At 33.4% G+C, this 20,157-nt stretch overlaps 1 protein-coding gene across 2 annotated transcripts; it reads right to left on the reverse strand.

The window, feature by feature from the left end:
* Positions 1 to 23: 23 nt before the first annotated feature.
* On the reverse strand, positions 24 to 20,145 carry LOC128159117 (dual serine/threonine and tyrosine protein kinase-like). 2 transcript variants are annotated; one of them, XM_052822172.1, is made up of 15 exons: positions 19,701 to 20,145; positions 13,369 to 13,889; positions 12,305 to 13,019; positions 11,627 to 11,779; positions 8,462 to 8,553; positions 7,837 to 7,920; positions 7,146 to 7,160; positions 5,982 to 6,079; positions 5,252 to 5,460; positions 4,766 to 4,922; positions 4,255 to 4,410; positions 3,954 to 4,044; positions 3,581 to 3,830; positions 2,906 to 3,128; positions 24 to 1,531 (listed from the first exon to the last, which is right to left on the reverse strand). In XM_052822172.1, exons 1-15 carry the CDS (start codon positions 19,828 to 19,830, stop codon positions 1,447 to 1,449), a joined length of 2,979 nt encoding a protein of 992 aa, XP_052678132.1. In that variant the 5' UTR covers positions 19,831 to 20,145; the 3' UTR covers positions 24 to 1,446. The 2 variants fall into 2 exon arrangements, with proteins under 2 accessions (XP_052678132.1, XP_052678133.1); XM_052822173.1 differs by lacking the exon at positions 7,146 to 7,160 and having other exon boundaries at positions 19,701 to 20,144.
* Positions 20,146 to 20,157: the final 12 nt, after the last annotated feature.

Here is a 20,157-nt window from a genome sequence, read left to right on the forward strand (position 1 = left end):
AGGAAAATTAAATGTGACGACGACGGAAGAATTTGCTTTTATTCAAGACTACAACAATTTTAGTTCATTTGGTGTAAAAATCTGAAATAACAGAAACAGTGAACATGTGTCAGCATCGATATAGTTATCAAACAACCAATAAAAACATTCACAATTTTTATTAGGAACAAACGCTATCAGTTTAGATGCGCGCTGTGTGGATTTTCAAGATGACAGCACATTTTCGTAATACAGGTAAATTATTGATTGCGCATAACTGATTTAAACAATTATTTCAGACTGCATCATGGGAAACCCCCACCTTTACTGACCATTGGCCAACTTTTATGTTTTCATGACTGTTTAATATTTTCTGTTAACCAATAAGAGAGCGTTTTATTTTTTTAAGGATCATGATACGAGAACATACATTCAAGCAGACAATATATGACTAGATGAACTGTCTCTACAAAAGTGTGAAGGAACCAATCAGAATAAGGCATGAATTATTCATGAAAACGAGAAAAATTCAGCAAGTTGTCCCACGCTAAATAAGCATGTGCAAGACTGACCGCGGGTTTTAATCGAAGTCTAAACTTGAATGTTTATTTATACTGTACAAATTTGTTCAAACAAAATGAAATTTATGAATAGGCCAGATGTACAGTTGAACAATATCATATCACGTACATGTACTACTCAGAAAAACAGCTTTATACAAATATCATGTATGTGTGGCACATACAATGCAATTGCGGATCTAGAAAATGTCTCACCCCATCCTCTAGATCCATGCATGCAATGATTTTTTTTTAACAACAACAAAACCCTTTGATAAGTAAGGAACTGTAATCTCAATACATCATCATAATACATGTACAATATATCAAAATTTTGATATTCAACTGGATATATCAAAACAACCAAAATATTTGAATGGTTAACCATTCCTAATACATGTAATACAAAATTAATAAACACATTTATTTACATGTAACAGAATTTAACAAGAAAAATTGCTCAAGTTTAACAATTAAAAAATTACCTTTCATGATCAGTCAATGATTGCATGTGATAATAAAAAGCAAGAAATTGGTGGAGCATTCATAATGCATAAATTTAAAGTAGTTTTACTAGTAAAAAGAATTGCACAAAATACATGTACTACTAATGCATTATACAAAGATGTAGGTATGAATAATCATAAATATACGAAAAACAATTTCTTTTCAAAAGCACTTAGGAATGTACATTTTAAAAAATGACAATATTTACAGAGCTTATTTTAAACCCCAAATAGGTTACATATATCAAAATTAATCTAACATTTTATAAGCATTGCTACAAAGTACATGACCAGAGTTGACATGAAATACTTTTCTACCTGGTAAACAATGCGATATAATATTGATGTAAAACCAGGCACATTTAATGCTTTAGTATTAAAGCAAAGCTGTCAAAAGAAAGTTATTCAAAGTGCTGCTCATCAATTTCTACAAAAGGGTAGTTGTCAAAGCTTCCTGACTCCAAATACTCAGGATGGCAACAGAATCTGAAAAAGAATGGACAGATGAAGCTCTAGCGCTAGTGCCCCGCCCTTTCTGCCCCGCCCCTTCAAATTTTATCTGCTGAGGCAATGTTTCTGACTATTACAATAAAAAATGTTCATATTAACTGGTAGAAGAATTAACAATATTAAATGAAAATCATGCATAAAAAAAGAAATAAGAAGTGTTGTCATAGAAGCAGCAACTATGTGAACAAATAATTATAAAAATATCAAAATAAAATGTCAATATTACACTAATACTATCTACCATTCATTTACATATTATAGATACAATAGCTTTATTTTAATTGCATTAATGCCTTCTACTTTAACAGGCAAATTTTATTGAAAAGCAAAAAAAAGAAAAGCGTGTATCAGCTGTGTTTATTGTGCATGAGGCAAACCTAAACACAAGCTGGTTATAAGCAGCTCTATTTAAAATATAAATGGAAAAAAACAATGGGCCTTGTCTATTCTGAATTTTGTTTTATAAAAAATCATGTGATTTATAATGCATGCACAGATCTAGAAGGAGGGGGTCTGGACGTTCTTAATTTCAAATTTCTTAAATTTACTTGATATCAAAATTTACCAAAAATATGCCTCTTACCTCCCTGGCAAGCTTAGATATACATCTGACTCTCCCCTCTCCTCTCCACCCCTCCCCCCCCCCCCCCCCCCCCCAACTCCGAAAAAATTCTGGATCTGTGAAAATATTGTTAAGTACGTTAAATCTACTCACACATTTAACAAACAAATCACAAGACTGAGAGAGGTATCTTTTTGTTTACCATACCCTGAGAAAAATTTCACTAATATATAGAGAGAAGAAGCAGAATAAGAAGATGATGGAAATGTATTCCTAAACAAAATGATGTGCAATACGAAACTTTTCAACCTTATTTATGCAACCTCAAGTTCTAATGGTTCCAAAATTAACCTAAGAAGAGAAAATGTTGTTTAAAAAATAAAGGTATAAGAGAAAAGGTAGCTTTATTCAGCTATTTTTATAGGGATTCAAATCTAGAAAATATGAAATAAGGACTAAGTCTTATTCTTAGGAAGTATGATATATATATACATGATGATGTCACACATTTAAAAATAGGAGAGTAATGGTTATTATATTATAATGTAACAAAACACAAAAGCATGCATGTACAAAGCTATGATGTTAATAAACAATTTGTAAATCATACAGGAATTAACTATACAATAACAACAACAAATACAACTTTCAGGAGTGCACTACTTTGTCTAAATTAGGCTCAATGCAAGCATATATCACACACATGCCTGGAAGAATTTAGTTTAAGATGAGTTAATTGACCCCTTCTCCAGCGCGTCTACACAACACTCAGTTATCAAGATACAAACTGGCTTCTAGATCCGCTGGAGGGAATCCGTCTGGTCAGCGGCTTGCTCTGCTGCTGTGTCTTGGCTTTGGCTGCCTGGGTTTTCTTGTAAGTGGACAGTAGATCCTGCAGCCTCTTTTGCACATTTCCCAGTAGGGGGCGCCTCATGGGGTCACCTTCCCAGCATTCCTGCATCAGGGTCCAGCATTCTTCATCAAACACCGCTAACTTTTCTGGACGTAGTCCTTCATGCAAACAATAAAATCATAAAAATATGCCAACTTCAAAATTGCTGAAGAACAAACATGTAATTTAAGTAATATGTACTATTGATTTTCTCCTCCTAGTTGTTGTTACTTTGTATACATTAGTCATGATACATAAATATATATGAACTGACTGTATTAGGATTCAGCTTTGGCATATTAGCAAGAGCATGTCGAACTGTAACTCTATAAATTGTAATGCTAAAAAATCTAATTCTGCTCTGGAAACAAGAGGTATCTTGAATCATGAAATTGCAGAAAGTATCTTCTCCCAATGATTGTATGCCATTATGATGAAAGGGTACTAATTTTGTATTGCACTAAAAATTACACATAGGTATACAGTGTATTCATCCCCGAAAAGTGAGAATGTACAGTTCTTTTATATAAATCCTTGAAATTACCAAAGTTTTTATCATTGTTTAGCGTACCTTTCTTAACATTCTGCCATAGCTGATCCTTATTGGCGCACTGTTCAAAGGCACCAGGTAGCTTCACGTTTCCAGCGCACACATACCAGAACAAAACCCCAAAGGCATACACGTCTACGCTGCAGTCATACCGTCCCGTGAAGAGCTCCGGGGCCATGTGTATAGGAGTACCCACAATGCTCCCACTCATCATCGCCTCCGGCTTACAGAAACCTAGATCCGTCAGCTTGGCACGATTTTCTTTATCCAGCTGAAATAATATTATGGAAGAAATCTATAAACAGTTTTGAATACAGAGGTATGGACTCTTGACTGTTTTTAAACTTAAAAACAATATTTAAAAGTGAGCATTACTGGTTACTAATGTACCTACCAACACATTTTTAAGTTTGATGTCACGATGAACTAAGCCTTGACTGTGGAGAAATCGAATCCCCTCCACTACATCAATCGCTACAACAATCCTTCAAGAGAAAAATAAAATAAACTGAATTTTTTATAATCAGGAACAGCCACATATTTTATTTAAATTCCTTGAGAATCTCAAATTGATATTAATATTAATATGGGCTTTGGTCATTTATTTTTATCATTTTCTTTGAAAACCATCCTAGACCCTGCTTGATGGCTCCATAGTTGTAACATGACCTTTGACCTTTTATTTTGATATTTACCTTGACAACCAATCCAGACCCTGTTTGATGGCCCCATACAAGTCCTTCTGTAGGCGGTCCATGATGAGTAGAACCGCGGGGGTGCTCCCTCCCCCGTACATGTAGTCTATAACTGACCCACGCAGGGCCACGATTCTCTCATGCTGGGGGATATTCCTGTCAATCAAAACCCGACAAAGTATGAAGAGATGTAAAAATAATTCAAGAATATTTAACCTTTTTCATTTTATGATATCTGATGAAAGAGCTGACTCTGACTAAATATAAAGTTCAGAAGCTAAAAACCAATGACTCGTGAAGATTAATTTCTCTTAAATTTATGCAGCTATAATTAGCATTTTATATTTAATACGTGTATGGAAACAGTAGAGAAAGTTATCATAAGGGTGGATTTCCATTGAGCATGGTGCATACACCTTAAAACCATGAGTAAGGACAACAAATTCTTTCACAATGAAATTAATTTATGGTTGTTTGTTCAAATTAAATATTATACAAAAATCAAACTCACTTTGTATAGTAAAACTCTAAAGCCAAGTCATTCCAGTGCTTGTCATCTGGGGGAACAACCGATTTTATGGCACAAGGAGAGTACCCTCCCCAGGAATCGCAGGAGTAGACAACTCCATACTGACCTCGCCCTATCTCTCGTCCCATCTGGGGCATGCCTACAAAATTCAAAGTTATTTTGTCACTTATGTCACTTAATACAAGTATATGACAAGCAATCTACATGGACACATTATAATCATATTACACATATTACACTGGTATTCATTTTATTCCTTCAAAAAATCAAATCAATGTTACATTGAAGGGTTTTTTTTCAGATGATATTTCTTTAAGAAATATAGATACAAGGCCGTTACTTCTCTTTAGGCAAATAAAAATGGCACCTCAGTTTCTATTCAACGTAAAGTGATCACTTAAAATGGAACTAAGTTTTGTGAAATTTTTCTTCAAAAAATTCCTTGTCATAGTCAAATATAAAACTTACCGTTCAGTATTACGTCCATCAGTGATGTACTCTCCAGAGCGACCTTGGCTACTCGCGGGGCGTGAACTTTCCGCAGTTTTAGTCGTCCCTCCTCAATACGGTCCAGTCGTCCTGAGTGTTTCTGTTCCAACTGTTTCAGAGCACTCGCAAAGGAATCATGGGACTTATTCAGCCTTTCTTTGATCTGGCTGGATATATTCTTGGCCAATCTGTAAGAAAGTAAAAGTATGAATACATGTATTTACATTTTGTAAATAATGTAATACGAATACTCGTACTTATTGTATACAACTATGAAAATTATTTTTTGATCAAATGGATGTCAAATAAAGCAATTTCATTCACTTATACTCACTTTGAAAATAGCAGATATAAATGTCACAATCAAGCTCAGAATTCAATCTAGTCAGTTTACCAGCAGTGTAATTGAGAACATTGAGCTGACTAAGATTTTGACCAAGATTTGCACATGCATGCACATATTTTCTAAAATGTTCACATCTCATTGTGAAACACAGTCACTCTGTGCAAACTTTAAGACAAGACTGTAAAAATATTATATAAGGACTCTTTAGTCAGAAACCTGATGAAATAGAAAACCTAATGCAAGACTGAAGTGCATCAATGGTCTTTGAACGTAACACCAGACTCTTTCTGAGATTCCTAACATGAAATGAGCTAAACAGACCACCAAATAAAATATTTGTGGTGGTACTCTTTATCGGGTTACCTGGCCTCACTAAGACTACTCAGCATGTCCGAGGCCGCCTTCCTCTTCCACTCCAAATCTATTTTTGGCTGTGTGCTCCATGGCATTGACTGGACAAGCTGGAAGATTGATTGATTAATAGATTGATTGATTGATTGTCAATGACGTAATGATAGATTGTTATATTGAACACAGTTTATACCCGGTATATGTTTGTCATGATGGCACTATTTCAACCATGTTAGTTAAGCTAAAAGAAGGCATATGTGATAACAGTGGATGAAAAATGATAATTACAATGTCAACATCTGATGAAGTTATCATTATTTTTTTATCAAGGTTAAAAAAATTTCACATCAACAAGCATTAATCAAACATTACGGATATTCATTAAACTAATTTCAATTGATTATTACAAAAAATTATTTTAATATTGTAATTTCCCAAAGCATATAATTAGTCTTTTTTTGTTGCATGATCGTGCTGTAAGTTTACAAACCTTAATATTCTATACAGCTAGGTTTTGAAATGTGCAGCTTTGTGATGTCACCATAGCGACTTCACATCAATATAAATCATAAACAAATTATTTTACTTTAGTAATCTTGAAAAGTATTAGTTATACATTTGATATTATGATAAAGCGATTATAGCCTTTTAATATTGGTCAATACATATTCTTATGGACACATAAGAATGAATCAACTGATAACAAAAACCTCGGACTTCATATTCGGTTGATATACTCTCATTAGATTTATGAAAAACATGTATTGCTCAAATCAAAGGGTTGTATATAAATGTTTTTGATGAAAAATTAAGCAGATCTGCTTAAAATGATTTGTTAATACGCTAGCTAGAGTATCCATTAGTACATGTAATTATTAGTATGTATTGATTAGGAAGTGGCATTCTTTTCCAGCTGTCGCCCAAACTTGCTACGTAGCATTAACCTTTAGACATTACAGTCACTAAACATGCATTTTTCTACCTACATGACCATGACACAAATCATTCCAAAAAATAAGAGAAGATTTAATACAAGCACCTGGTTAGTTAGATAGTCAAATTAAGCTACGAGAGGTACTTTTAATTAAGGAAATATTTGGCATTAATTATTTGATGTGGAAATCAATGTACAATAATTGTGTGCATGAGCATTATCCAATTCTATACATTACTGACCTTCATAATCACATTCTATAAAATTAGCATAAAGTTGTTTTTAATTACACAAAAAGAGATGCTGTCACACTGCTTAGGTGCAATTCTAGCAAATGTGAATTTTTTTAACTCCTCATGTATTGTAATCTGCCATATACATGTATTAATGAGATTCTTTTAATCATCATGTTTTAATTACCAGCTAATGGAGAAATAAGTAGTAAAGAAGGCCTTAATCAAAGTACTGAAAGTGCAGAAAGACAATAAAGCGTGTGAATACATTTTATTAACTGATAATTTTTTTTTTTACCCGAAAGACTAAAGAGTGAATATTTCTCATCTAAAACAATGAAGGAATCTGACACTAGCTACTCAGTTTGTAATGCAACACTGTTTACTAATCATAATGCATTGTAAAAACACTGCAGTAAAATGAGCAAAGTCTGCAAATTTTATTCTAACTGTACTGTAAACTTGTGTATATGTAACAGACACAAATATTGCCTTTGCTTAAATTTGAACCCGGGCCCTCAGGCATGCAAAAACAGCACTCTACCGATTAAGCTAAAGGATTAACCCTCTAGTAGCTAGGAGCTAGTAGGAATCCCATATATACCTGACACACACAATTAACTACTCTACTGTAGTAAGGCCAAGACTAGTGAATGCACAAAGAGCAGAGAGAGGCAACAATACTCCAATCCTTTGTTACCTGTTTCATTCGTTCCAGTATAACCCTGATGAAGGAAGAACTGGACTGTAAACTGATTTCCACTTGGTACGCTGCGTTCATGATCTGTATAAAATCAGAGTCAGAAATAGTGGTTACAGTTCGTATCTCATTCTACACAATGACGTCAAGCTGTATATCATGAATGGACTCAAATGTTAGAGAGGGAAATTTTCTTCCTGTTATCTGCAACTGTTAACAAGTAAATGTTGATGTATTGATTAAGGTTGCTTGAAAAACCATATTATTTCAAGGATTTATAAATTATTAACATTCTTTAATATGATTTTCCAAAAAGAGATTGATACTAACTCTTAAATATCTTAAATAAATTTTAAGAGTCGTATTTTTTTTTTCAGATAACCTAGAATTTAACGTTGTTTTTGCTACAAGCAAAAGAGTTTAAAATTTGGTCTCATTGAAAGCATTGAGATACAATCTTAACTAATTTCAAATACCAACAAGAAAGGTATGGTAAACTTAATATTATTTCTAACATAAAAAAATATTTTTTGAAATGAAAATAAGCATTAATTTTGTTAAGAACTGGGAAATAGAGTAGCTGGGGTGTTAGGGATGATATAATAGTACATTTTTTTTGTATAACCTGTTTGAGGGCCTCGCTGGTTGTCCCCGGTGAACCATTGCCGTCTGTCTTGTCAATTCTCTCCAGACTCTCCAGGCATCGCTGAAGGGTACCTATATAGAAACAAATGTGTATTTTTGTTATTCAAGGAAGAAGAGAAAAAAAAGAACCCGGCATGAAATGATGAAAAATTTAATTTGATTTCCAGACAGCATCCTTGGTTTTAAAAAAGTAATACTAGTATGGATATCTCATTTTTTTTTTTACATGTCTTGCAGATAGTTTTCTAAAACACTGAAAAAATTTAGATTTTAATGATCTCCAATCCTCAGCAATGTTCAATAACTCTAAATTATCCAGAATTTTGTTATTCGTAGCATAAATCTTCCTTTATATAGACAAAATTAATTAGTCTTGAAGTGTTAATATTATGCTAAGCCATTCAACAAACTGCTTGGCTTAGTGGTTCCACGGTGATCTACTACATAGTAGTAAACGGGTTCGAGCCACCAATGCACCGGTACTACCAATTTTTTTTCTTCTAAATTTCTTTTTATTTTATTTCATTTATAAAGTTTGAATGAAAAATAGCACTTTTATAATGAAAAAAAAACTTTGAGGCTGAGGATCGGAGAAGCTTAAATATAGCAATTGGTGGTTTTGTATACTTAAAAATTCATTCATTAATTATAAGAACCTTTTCTGTCATTTTACAATTTATATACCGAACCTGATTACTCATTTATCACAACATAGTATAAGGTAATATACCTTTAAATAATAAATCAACCCATCAAACATGAAACTAAGTTAAATTGAGAAGTAAAAAACTCCTTATAACTTGAAAGTTTTGTAGAGATGACATTAGAAATAATTGGGTAGGTACATCAGGAGAGAGGAATTTACAGTACATGGATTTAAAAAAAAATTTCAAGGGTCATATTTCAGTTTTCTGTGCCCCATTTATTTTTACAGAGAAAATGCTATTATCATCAAATCTCATCTTTTTATCCAAGTCTAGCTATAGTCCACTGACTCAGACACTACAAAGCCATCAACCTTAATTTATCAAACTGTTGATTGTAAATAACTGCTGATGATCAGTCACAGAGATATAGTTATACCAAGGTTACCGCTGATAAACTATACGAACTAAATATGAACTAATCGAGTTGACATTTATAACACAATGATCAAAATTTATCAAAGTCTGATCTATAACTGATAACGGTGCGATAGGGTAGAGCCAATGGCTGATCTGCTCTTGTATTTGTTTGATAGAGATTTATCTTGTTCCCTATCTTTATTTAGAAATTTTATTTTGTCGCATTACATTTATTATATCATATTTATGGCTATTATTTTACATGTATTCAGTATATTTAAATCTAGGCTCTTATGTCATGTAAACAAGTTACAAGAAAAAATAAATTTAGAAACTTACAAAAATAAAAACCAGATGGTTACAATGTGAAACTAATCTAGGTTAACAGGAAAACAACCCTTGCTGTATGTCGTCTGTTCAGAAGACAAAATGCCGATGACCAAGAACATGGTGAAAGTGAGGTCAGCAATCTAATGATAGCTGGTCACATACAACTTTTAATGCCAAACAATTTAGAACATTTATAAAAAGAGGCTGAATCAATGCCAGTCAAAAAATTATCCATCATGCACTACTATATAGCAAAGAAAAAGTCCAAAAATTGAATGAGTTTCCTGTATATTACGTGTAATACAGAGCTCTTCTTCTTCAGGAAATTAATACAGTCTAAAAATGGCCACAGTCATCCAGCTCAATATTTATTAACTGTAACAGCAGTTTTAGAAAAAAAATCCAGAAGCTAGACCTTTTTGATGCATCATGAACTGGTGCATTCATCTTCTTTTCCTGACTATATTGCAACAATTTACAGAGAAGTTCAAGTACTTCCATTTTAAATTCCTAGATGTACAGCACGAGCCATTTAGTTTATGTACCTTTTAGTTTGGTGCATGGATATAAAGAATTGGTTTTACAATTGGAGGGTAGCAAATTTGAGCATTATGTTATGGCCAATCCAGAATAAGAGATTATTACAACATTTCATATATCCAGTTGTTAGATGTAAAAGGTTAATCATCAAATTGAAAACCCTAATGAGTAATTCTACAACATTTAGAGGTATGTAATCATAATGCCTTAATATTGCAAAAATAACAATTTGAAAAAAATCTGTTCAAATAAAATAGTACAATATTCCAAAAAAAAGTGGGTCAGATTTAATGTCAAACTTAGGAATTTAACTGAGGAAATCTTTCATTATTAAACAAAATTAGTTTAATTTGGGTTTTTTTAACTGCAAACGGAAGAATGACATAAACCCTTTATCCTCTGACAAACAAATCAATTCTGTAAACACTTGGTAAAAAAATCTTATGACCTCATTTACACAGTTATCAGTACTGCCTGATAGCAGTCTATAAATGATCACTTTAAACTCTACGCTTTTCTATTTTGTCAATGATACATCATTACAGCTATAGACCAGCTCTAATTGACAGAGCCAGAGATCAAATGTTTGGTGAAAATGAACCCATGGAGATATTTCTTAATAATTCATCATTTCTAATTGATGCAAACAAGTTTCTAATTTATTTAAAACATAAGCAGAAAAAAATGAGATCAATTTAGGCACCCAAGTACAGTCAAACCTCATTATCTCAAACTAGATGGGACTGGTTAAAAAATTTAAGATATCCAAGCATTCGAGATAACAAAGGTAAAATACTATAAGTTTAAGTGTTTTGGGCTTACAAATCACTTTGACATATCCATTGTATTCGAGATATTGGTGTTTGAAATACCGAAGTTCAACTGTAATTTGTGAAAGTGTTCACTGAGATTAATGAACTTATTATCCCTTAACATTTTTCACATTACAAAATTTCTTTTAAATTTCTCATTGTATCTATAGAAAAATCAGCCATTTATATTTGTTGGGACCCTATTTTGTTGCAGGTATTAGTGGATTAACTTTTAAGAATAATGAAAAAAAAACAAATTTTGTTATTCAATGATGATGTCAATTCAATGGAAATGGGTACCCATTAAAGTCACCAAACTGTAAACTTAACGACTATTCTCAGATTATGGTTTGGGCCTGGTCAGCAAGTAGATGGCCATGAATGAGTTCACAAAAGTACCTGTGTAGGACTCGCGTAGGATGTCGATGGACTCGAGCAGTTTATTAGCCACTGCCTGGTTCAGGGCCCCAAGAACCAGTTCCTGAATCTGGTATGTACAGATCTTCAGACCTTTCTGGGTGAGAATTTCTCCATCTTCATTGAAATCTACACCTACAAAATATTGCAGCAATTGTTTATCATCTAGACAGGTACAAATTAAGTCTTCTTTTGAATTGTTCTTTTTGAACTTGTGAATGTGTCTGCTCCACTTATTTATTTTCCAGATTGAGATAAATGTGAGTTTTGAATTTGCTTGACACATTGTATTCAATAAACATTGTTAGTATCACATGGCAAGCTGGAAATTAAGTTATCATGGTTATTGAGAAAACATAATCATCTCGCTAAAAATGATTTTTGACAATTGCCCTTTTCATATTTATTTTATTGCATGAAATTTCAAGCAATGAATAACTTATTTGAGTTATTTCTTCAAAATTATCACACTGACAATGTACTGCAACAAAATCTGAAGGTTTATGAAAATTTTTAATTTTTTACCTGTATATTGTGATAGTAACGATGTAAAGGTATTCTATATGTATATTTTAAGGCTACCTGTGTATTGTGGTATTGACCAAGTAAAGCTATTCTATATGTATATTTTAACGCTACTGAAGATTTCAGACAGTGTACCTAGAAACTCGTATTCCTCCGCCTTTTGAATCAGTTGATCCTTCATATCACCTATCGTCTCTGCGATCATTTTTCTGATTTCGTCGCCTTTTTTTGACGCCATCTCCATTAGCTGCTTAAAGAGTTCATTTTCCTTTTCTCTGGCAAATTCCAGCTTCTTTGGTGTAATTAGCATATCCCTTGCCATGTCAAAGGCTGAGATAATGAACATGTTGAGACAGCGAGCATGGGAATTATTCAAAACCGTGGAAGAATTCACCAAGTACCTCTGTAGAATTTGCTGTAGAAACTGTAAAAACTTCTGAGGGAAGAGTTCAAAATTCTCTACAAGTTCACTGTCAACCTCATAATAGTCGGACACAATACAATGCTGAATGCTGCGCACACCAGGTGAATCATTCAAGTATCCTATTTTACAGAGTTGTCGAAACACATCAGAGTTTGAAAGGACTTTTGTCAAGATTTCTTTTGGCACACTAGTATAACTAGAGTCGGGCATGACCTTATAAACAGGTTCATCAACACTAGGACTTTGATGACTCTCTTTCTCATGTATTACTTCCCTTTGTAGCCTCTTTTGAATATCCTCTTGACTAGTTGGGGCGCCATCTGGGGGATCTAAGTCCATGTTTTTCTGGCCAGGGGGAGGAACTCTTACAAAGCACACAGGTTGATAGTGGCTGACATTGGAAAGTTCTCTCAATAACTGAAGATCCTAAAATATTCAATATAGTGTCAAAATATAAAATCAATTTATCAAATATGTAAACCAAAGGTACCAATGAAGACTATGTATTCTAGATTTTTACAATACAAACTTTATTCAGTTATAAATCCCTTAACAATTTCTGCAGTACTGCTCTCTTGAAGGGCAAATGACATAGTTTGTGGAAATATGACGTAATGGCTATTTAGTGTTTCATTTACATCATCAATACCATCTACCAACTAAATCTTCCCCAAATTAGCTATATTTCCCCTGAAAGAGCAGCACCATAGTTACCATGAAGGATTCATAGGAAGTGATGCTGTTTGTAGTTACTTTATTGATTTAAGTACTTCACCTTTTCTGGCAGGACCTCATCTTCATAACAATAGATGAGTATGGGCGAGACTTCCTGCACACAGTCCGTGTACACCTTCCTTATATCACAGTTGGGGGAGGAGGGCGAAACTATCACCCTGGCTCCGTGTCGAAGGAGCACGTGGTTCAAATTCACCTCCAGGACGGCGAGACCGAGGGCAGGGTCCCCGACCTCATTGTCATTGATTTCCAGGTCTTTCCGCGGAATCGTTTTCCATGGTCCTTTATATGACTCCAAGTTGTCCACAAGGTCGTAATCGTCCGGTAACTGGAGACTAACGGATAAATTGTGTCCATGTTTGAATCGCACTGAGCGGTAGTTGCCATTTTTTTCTGATTCGCTGAACTCCAGGGGAAACAAGTTTCTGTTGAAGATTTCATTGATGAGTCGGGCTTTTGTATAGATGTTCTGACCCAGTATCACAATCCCGGGTGGTTTGGTTGCCGTTGACAACACTTCCTCTTCCTCTTCTTGGAGAAGTTCCACCATAAACAGTTGTCCTAAAGGAAATATCAAAACTTATGACTTCACTAATTAATCAGGCAATACCTAGTTATTAATTATTTTCAGTACCAAGAAACCATACATGTCCATGTTTTTTCAGTAGAATTTTTGTATCATCAATATTTTTTGACAATGATAAAATCAAATGTGCGTGCATTGGTGGTGGTGGTGGTGTTGGGGGGGGGGGGGGGTCATATTATATTTGACCTTGAATAACAATTCATTTTTGTATAAACTCTAAATTTTAAAGAATCTTTAATTGGCAGAAAAAAATTCACACCAAAATTTACAATTAAGAACTTTTAAAGAAATATCTGGCCTCTTCCCCTACAATAATAAATAGAGAATTGAAATGTTTGTTGACATATAAACCATTATGATTTGACAGAATTGTATTCATCTCAATTCAAAAGAATTGAATAATATCAACTGTTTAAAAAAAACCAACAACCTGGTAACATAATATAAATAGTGCCTGTTTGGGAAGGTAACTGTTGAAATTGACACCTTGAGACAACCATTTTCAACCGACGCGAAGCGGAGGTTGACAATTGGTTTCGAGGGGTGTCAATTTCAAAAGTTACCCTCCCAAACAGGCACTATTTATTTTATTATACTGAATGTCTTAATTTTAGAAAACATTTTACTGCTTTTATATAGAAATGAAGTGAATTCTATGGCGAAGCGTACGTCGAGCATAATTTACGCGCATGTAACAATTCGTTGTGTTACCCGTTGCCAAGTGTTGCTAATGCTGAGCATAATAGAATGGATTACCAACTGCATCTAATCCAATCAGATTTCAGTATTTAACACGAAAGTATAATAATAATTTTTAGTGACTTCATGTGTAACCATTCCACACAATACATAACTGGATGCTTCAAATTCACCTACATTAGACTTATACTTCAGTCTTGTGTTTTCATACTGCCTGGTACATCAACGTTGACTATTGAATATATTTTAATGACACTTCTGAGTTTACTTTTATAAAAATAATAAATACCAACATAAAAAAAAAGTACTTGAAAAACAGATATTATCAATTAACACAAATGTTGGGATTTCCGTAACATGCCTATGAGAGCAGATAAAATGCATGGGTGTAAAACATTTTCATTATCAATTATGCAATTTCTTCACTATTAGTTCCTGTTATATATGCAAAGTAATATTGGCTATCAACCCAGACATGGAATGTTTCAGTAAGAACAATAAATATATAGATATAAGTTTTATGGGGTATTTTCTTAGAAAACCATTTTAACAAGAGTTTAGACTTGAAGTAGTTGTGTCAAACAGTATTGTGACATATGCCTGTCTTTTTCATTGTAGGCCACTCAGTAATGGCTTTTTGAAATTAAAATAATTTGTCTGGCTTTTGAGCTAGAACTACGCAATTGGTGCATATTTCGCTTAAATCCAGCGTCATTTTTAACTTGTTTTGACTCAAAAAATAGAAAGCCATGTCCTACCGAAAGTCCAAGGTCTTGTTGAAATTGTTCTATTATCATACTTTCTATAAGTCTTGATTCAATACTTGTGAAAAAAAAATTTCCAGTCATTTCAATCTGCAAAATGTTCAATCCTATGTACGACCCAACAACTCTGTCCCCTCAGTCACCTTTAAGCACTGATCATTATGATTCATTTACTTTAAAAAATCAGCAGGCCATGAAAATCTTGCAAAGAATCTCTCTCTCTCTCTCTCTCTCTCTCTCTCTCTCTCTCTCTTTAAATAATTTTTAATATTAATAAAAAAAAATTAATAAGGAGTACAATAAGTTAAATCTTTTGTTAAAATGATATCTGTCATGCATAAATCCTACGGAATTTAAAAAAAAAAGAATAAGCTCTTGCCACTCAGGGTTATTTAGAGATAGCTATGCGACCTTAGGTCACCTGATATGGTTATTAGGAGCCTTGAGTCACAAGACTATAGGAACTACAAAGGCGAGTGTGATTCGTACAAGGTCGGCTTCAGTCGTACAGAAATATATCGCTACATTCGTCTATGTCACGCATGGTTTATATCAGGAAATTGCGGAGAAAAAAATCATTAAAAGGTAAAACGTCATACTGGTAAAAGAGTTGTAATGCCAAGTTTATGAATTTGAACATGTCATTATTTTAGCTCTGTTTTTCCACATAATCTTAAACAGGTAAAGTGGTTGATATGAGCCTGAATTGCCATTTAAATGATGTTCAAGAAAATATGTTTCATGTTGTTCATTTTTTAGTACTTAGAGTACCAGTACATGTTTTAAAAAATCTCATCAAAGATCAAATAAAATCAGATTATAATTAAGTACATTTAATGATTACTTTAAAAAACTCCCTAAAACCACTTAGTAATACCAAAAAAAATCACATATATCATTAATAAATAGATGTTAGTACATTTCTTGATGATTCTGACCAACTGAAACCGGACCTGTGTACTAACTTGCACTTAAGTTGAATGACCTTCAACTATTAAGTCATATGTTTCAATTTTAAACAGAGACCCCATGGTGTCAGGTCAAGTCTTGTTTATTTCAATCACATGTCAAGCAAATCTTTCTTGTGACACGCTTGCAAATGGAAATGAAGAAGACATATTTTTCAGCTAAAAAAATGTTTGAGGGCTTCTTTTCAGAGTGGTCAGGAATGACAATAAAATTTTGATTTTATTCATGTAGAATGAATATATAAATCAGCAGCAAATTTTAAGATCTTTTTAAATTATCAAAAATTGAAAAATACCAGCAATTAAAAAAAATCAGGAAAAATTATCAATACTGCTTAAACAATGCAATCTAATATAATTAAAATATCATTTTTTGAATGATGAAATAATACACAATAATTCAAGAGTGACACTTTAAAGATCCATTAAATCAAACTTTTAAGTGGTTCCGGGGGGGGGGGGGGGGGGGGGGGGGCCTTCCTGTATAATTTACAAAGTAACAAAGAATGAATTTAGTACACATGTGTTTGTGCCTGTGTATCTGTGATTTCAGGGGTGTGTTCAAAGGGGGGAAAGGGGGACCAGCAGAAGGAAGGAAACTAGATGAATTATCAGTCAGGGTGTACGTACATATAGCAGGCCCCTCTAACACTGAACACTGTCTCTCTGTACAGCACTTAACAATTTATCTTAATGTCCTTGGCCTTCTCTTGTATCTACGAAGTGTGCCCTCTACTTATTGTCAAAGGATAGAGAAAACAGACTGATGTGTACTAACAGTAATGGATAATTGTACTGCAATTCATCAAGTTGTACATGTACCAGTAATTTGTGATCTGCGGCCTTCACATTTTTGTCATAAGTATATACTGCTTAGTTCATATATTAAAGGATCTATTGTTTAGACAAGGAAGACCGATTCAACAACACTGTACTGCATAGATAACACTTTTTATAGACGAAACAATGCACCCTTTTCCTGTCAATCATAAGAAATTTAAACACAACCTGACCAAACTAGTCCCCACTGACCAAATGACACAGAATGTACTAGACTACAAGATGGCACTTAATGAGTCAATCATAAGAAAACAAAATACAACCTAACCAGTCCCCACTGATTAAATGATGCAGGTACTTTTAGTTGGCAATTATTTAACAAAATCAATTAATGAAAAAATGTGGTTTGATCTTAGTGTAAGACTGATCTACTTTAGCTGGTACATGCACCTGTTGATTAAATGGGACAAAAGTCAACCTTAATCAGTGACAGACTTCCTTGTTTTTGGAAGCTTTATCCAGCAAGTTTAAAATTAACTCAAACTAAAACACATAAAACAAAAATTGATGAAAAATCCAACTTGGACATACTGAGAGATTGTTGGAAGGATAGACAAGTGAAAAGAAACCTAGTCACCTCCAGTATAAGAGCTAGTTAGACCATACCGTATATCCGGGACCCGTAATTTTCATGATGATCTAATTTTCAAAAAGCATTCAATGTGCAAGAATTACATCCAGTATTTTTTGTTATAAAGATAATAAAAAAAAATTTTAAACTGCAAAAACCTCCTAATTTTTAATAAAAAAAATTCCCCATGTTTGCAAATTTTCCAAAATGCGAAAAAGAAACAAATATACCATATCTTATATGTCATGGTGTGTATTTCAAGCAAATAACAAGTTTCGTACAGTTAAATTAATATACATTTTCAAACACATTAACTCTGCATTCATGTGTCAAAGACTGTTCATAAATCATTAAGGGCCTTTAATATTGTTGCTATAATTTCCCCCATTAACCTTATGACAACCACAATTAGTAATTAACCCATGTAATTGCAACCTTTTGATTTATGATGTATATACTGAACTGTGCATGCCATCTGGTGACTTAATATGATGCAAAAATAATTTCCAATTTCCTGAATGCTACATCAGCAGGTGTGAGTACTACAAAGTCTTATAACCCAGCTCAAGAAAAAGAAATGTTTTACAAGACTGATAAATGAGGACAAGTGCATATCGAGAAATTTTTCTTAAGGGTTGTGAGGGATAAGTTTGATTTTTAAAGGAGGGGCCGTGTGTCAAAGGCCTCTGCATATTAATCATCTGCATAAAAAAAACTTTATGATATTTAGGGCAATATATTGCCAATGGATACATGTCATTGAAAACATCTTTATCAATACACTGTACACATGGACCTAGTAGACAGATTCTTGTACTTAATCTACTTATGTGCTGCATCAATAATCATTATTCAGCATTTCAAGGACAAAAATTCCTAATCCCCGTCTATCTATGTTTACAATGTACAATCATGAGGTGCGTAAGTTTTCTTCACAATAATTAATTTCTTTTTGTATATGGCATCTACTTGCCAGGGTTTAACAAGTTGAAGGTTTATATCAAACTATGGAGTGTCCCATGAAAATTGGGTGTATCTGCAGACTCATTAGGCTGGAACATACCGGTACATGATATCGAGCTTGGAGCCTTATAACAAGATAGGCAACTCTCTGACTAATATTTAAAAAAAAAATAGAGTTACTTTTATTGAATATCTTTCTCTCAAAGACATAATTTTGTAATAAGACGCCAACTGTATTGTTGCACCATAAGGAGTGTTTTTTGCCCTTTGAATCCAAAGTACAACCTAATTAGGCAACAATGGCAACAAGTGGATGAAATTACATGTAATAAACATGTTCATAAGTGGTATGAAAGGGTGAAAAGGAAAAAAAGTAAGGGACTATCTAATTGAAATTAACAATCAACCATTATTTAGATGTATGTCAAATAGGAGCTAGTGCATTGTTGCAATTCCACCAAAAAATTTTCGAATAATTTCCTTCTATGCATCAGATTTAACAAACCCTATGAATTTTAAGAGCTCTCAGTCTCTCTCTCTCTCATCAAAAAACTATCCACTGATAAATTCTAGAATTTTTGTGTCGATCATCTTGGGAGAAATTAACCTACTTAATTAATATCAACCCTGTACAGACAATAAAATTATCCCTGATCAGATTTATGATACACACCGTTGTTGATACAAGTGAGTAAAAATATCTGGACATTAGAATATCATGGGAAAATCTTATTTATAGTTTGAGACTTTGATTATGTTAAAAAAAACAATGGGCATTGAAATCATAGTTTAATCAAATACAATCTACAATGCACTGAATATTTATTTCTATAAAATCTTATCAATAATGTATTTGCATGTTTCATATACCATGAATTTCAACAAAAGAAATTTGTCAGAAATAAAAGGACGGCTAATTTTTGGAACATTTCTGTTTTAGAAAGTTAATACAACTGAAATGAAAGTAAGTTCAGCACTTACCCACTTCTTGTTTCCCATCCTCGTTTATGTCGTCAAAACATCGCTTAGTGTCAGTAAGAATGGTCCGCAGGCGCTTGGAACAGGTACAAAAACGATTTAGTTCCGCAGGAATATTCGCCATCATCTTCATAGGCACTAAATCTCCAAAGGTAATACAGGAAATTGTTCATGGCATACTCCCGTGTGAAGATCTCATATCCACACACAAAATGGAATACGAGTTACCGTTCTTTACCGATAGGCCAACCAAGAATCATTTTTCGCTTTACAGGCCCTGGTATTTTTTTTTTTATGAATCCTGATAACTGAAATACATGCTCATTGATGTTACAGTTGTGACAGTCTTCGTCTTTGTTTCAAGTATATCAAAAAGTTTCCTTGTTAGGATATAATCTCAAAGGGCATCTGAGGCAGTGTTGTCATAAACTTGCAACCTTGTAATAAAAACGAATATTTT

The sequence above is a fragment of the Crassostrea angulata genome, chromosome 8 (genome assembly GCF_025612915.1).
Source record: "Crassostrea angulata isolate pt1a10 chromosome 8, ASM2561291v2, whole genome shotgun sequence".
NCBI classification, from domain to species: domain Eukaryota; kingdom Metazoa; phylum Mollusca; class Bivalvia; order Ostreida; family Ostreidae; genus Magallana; species Magallana angulata.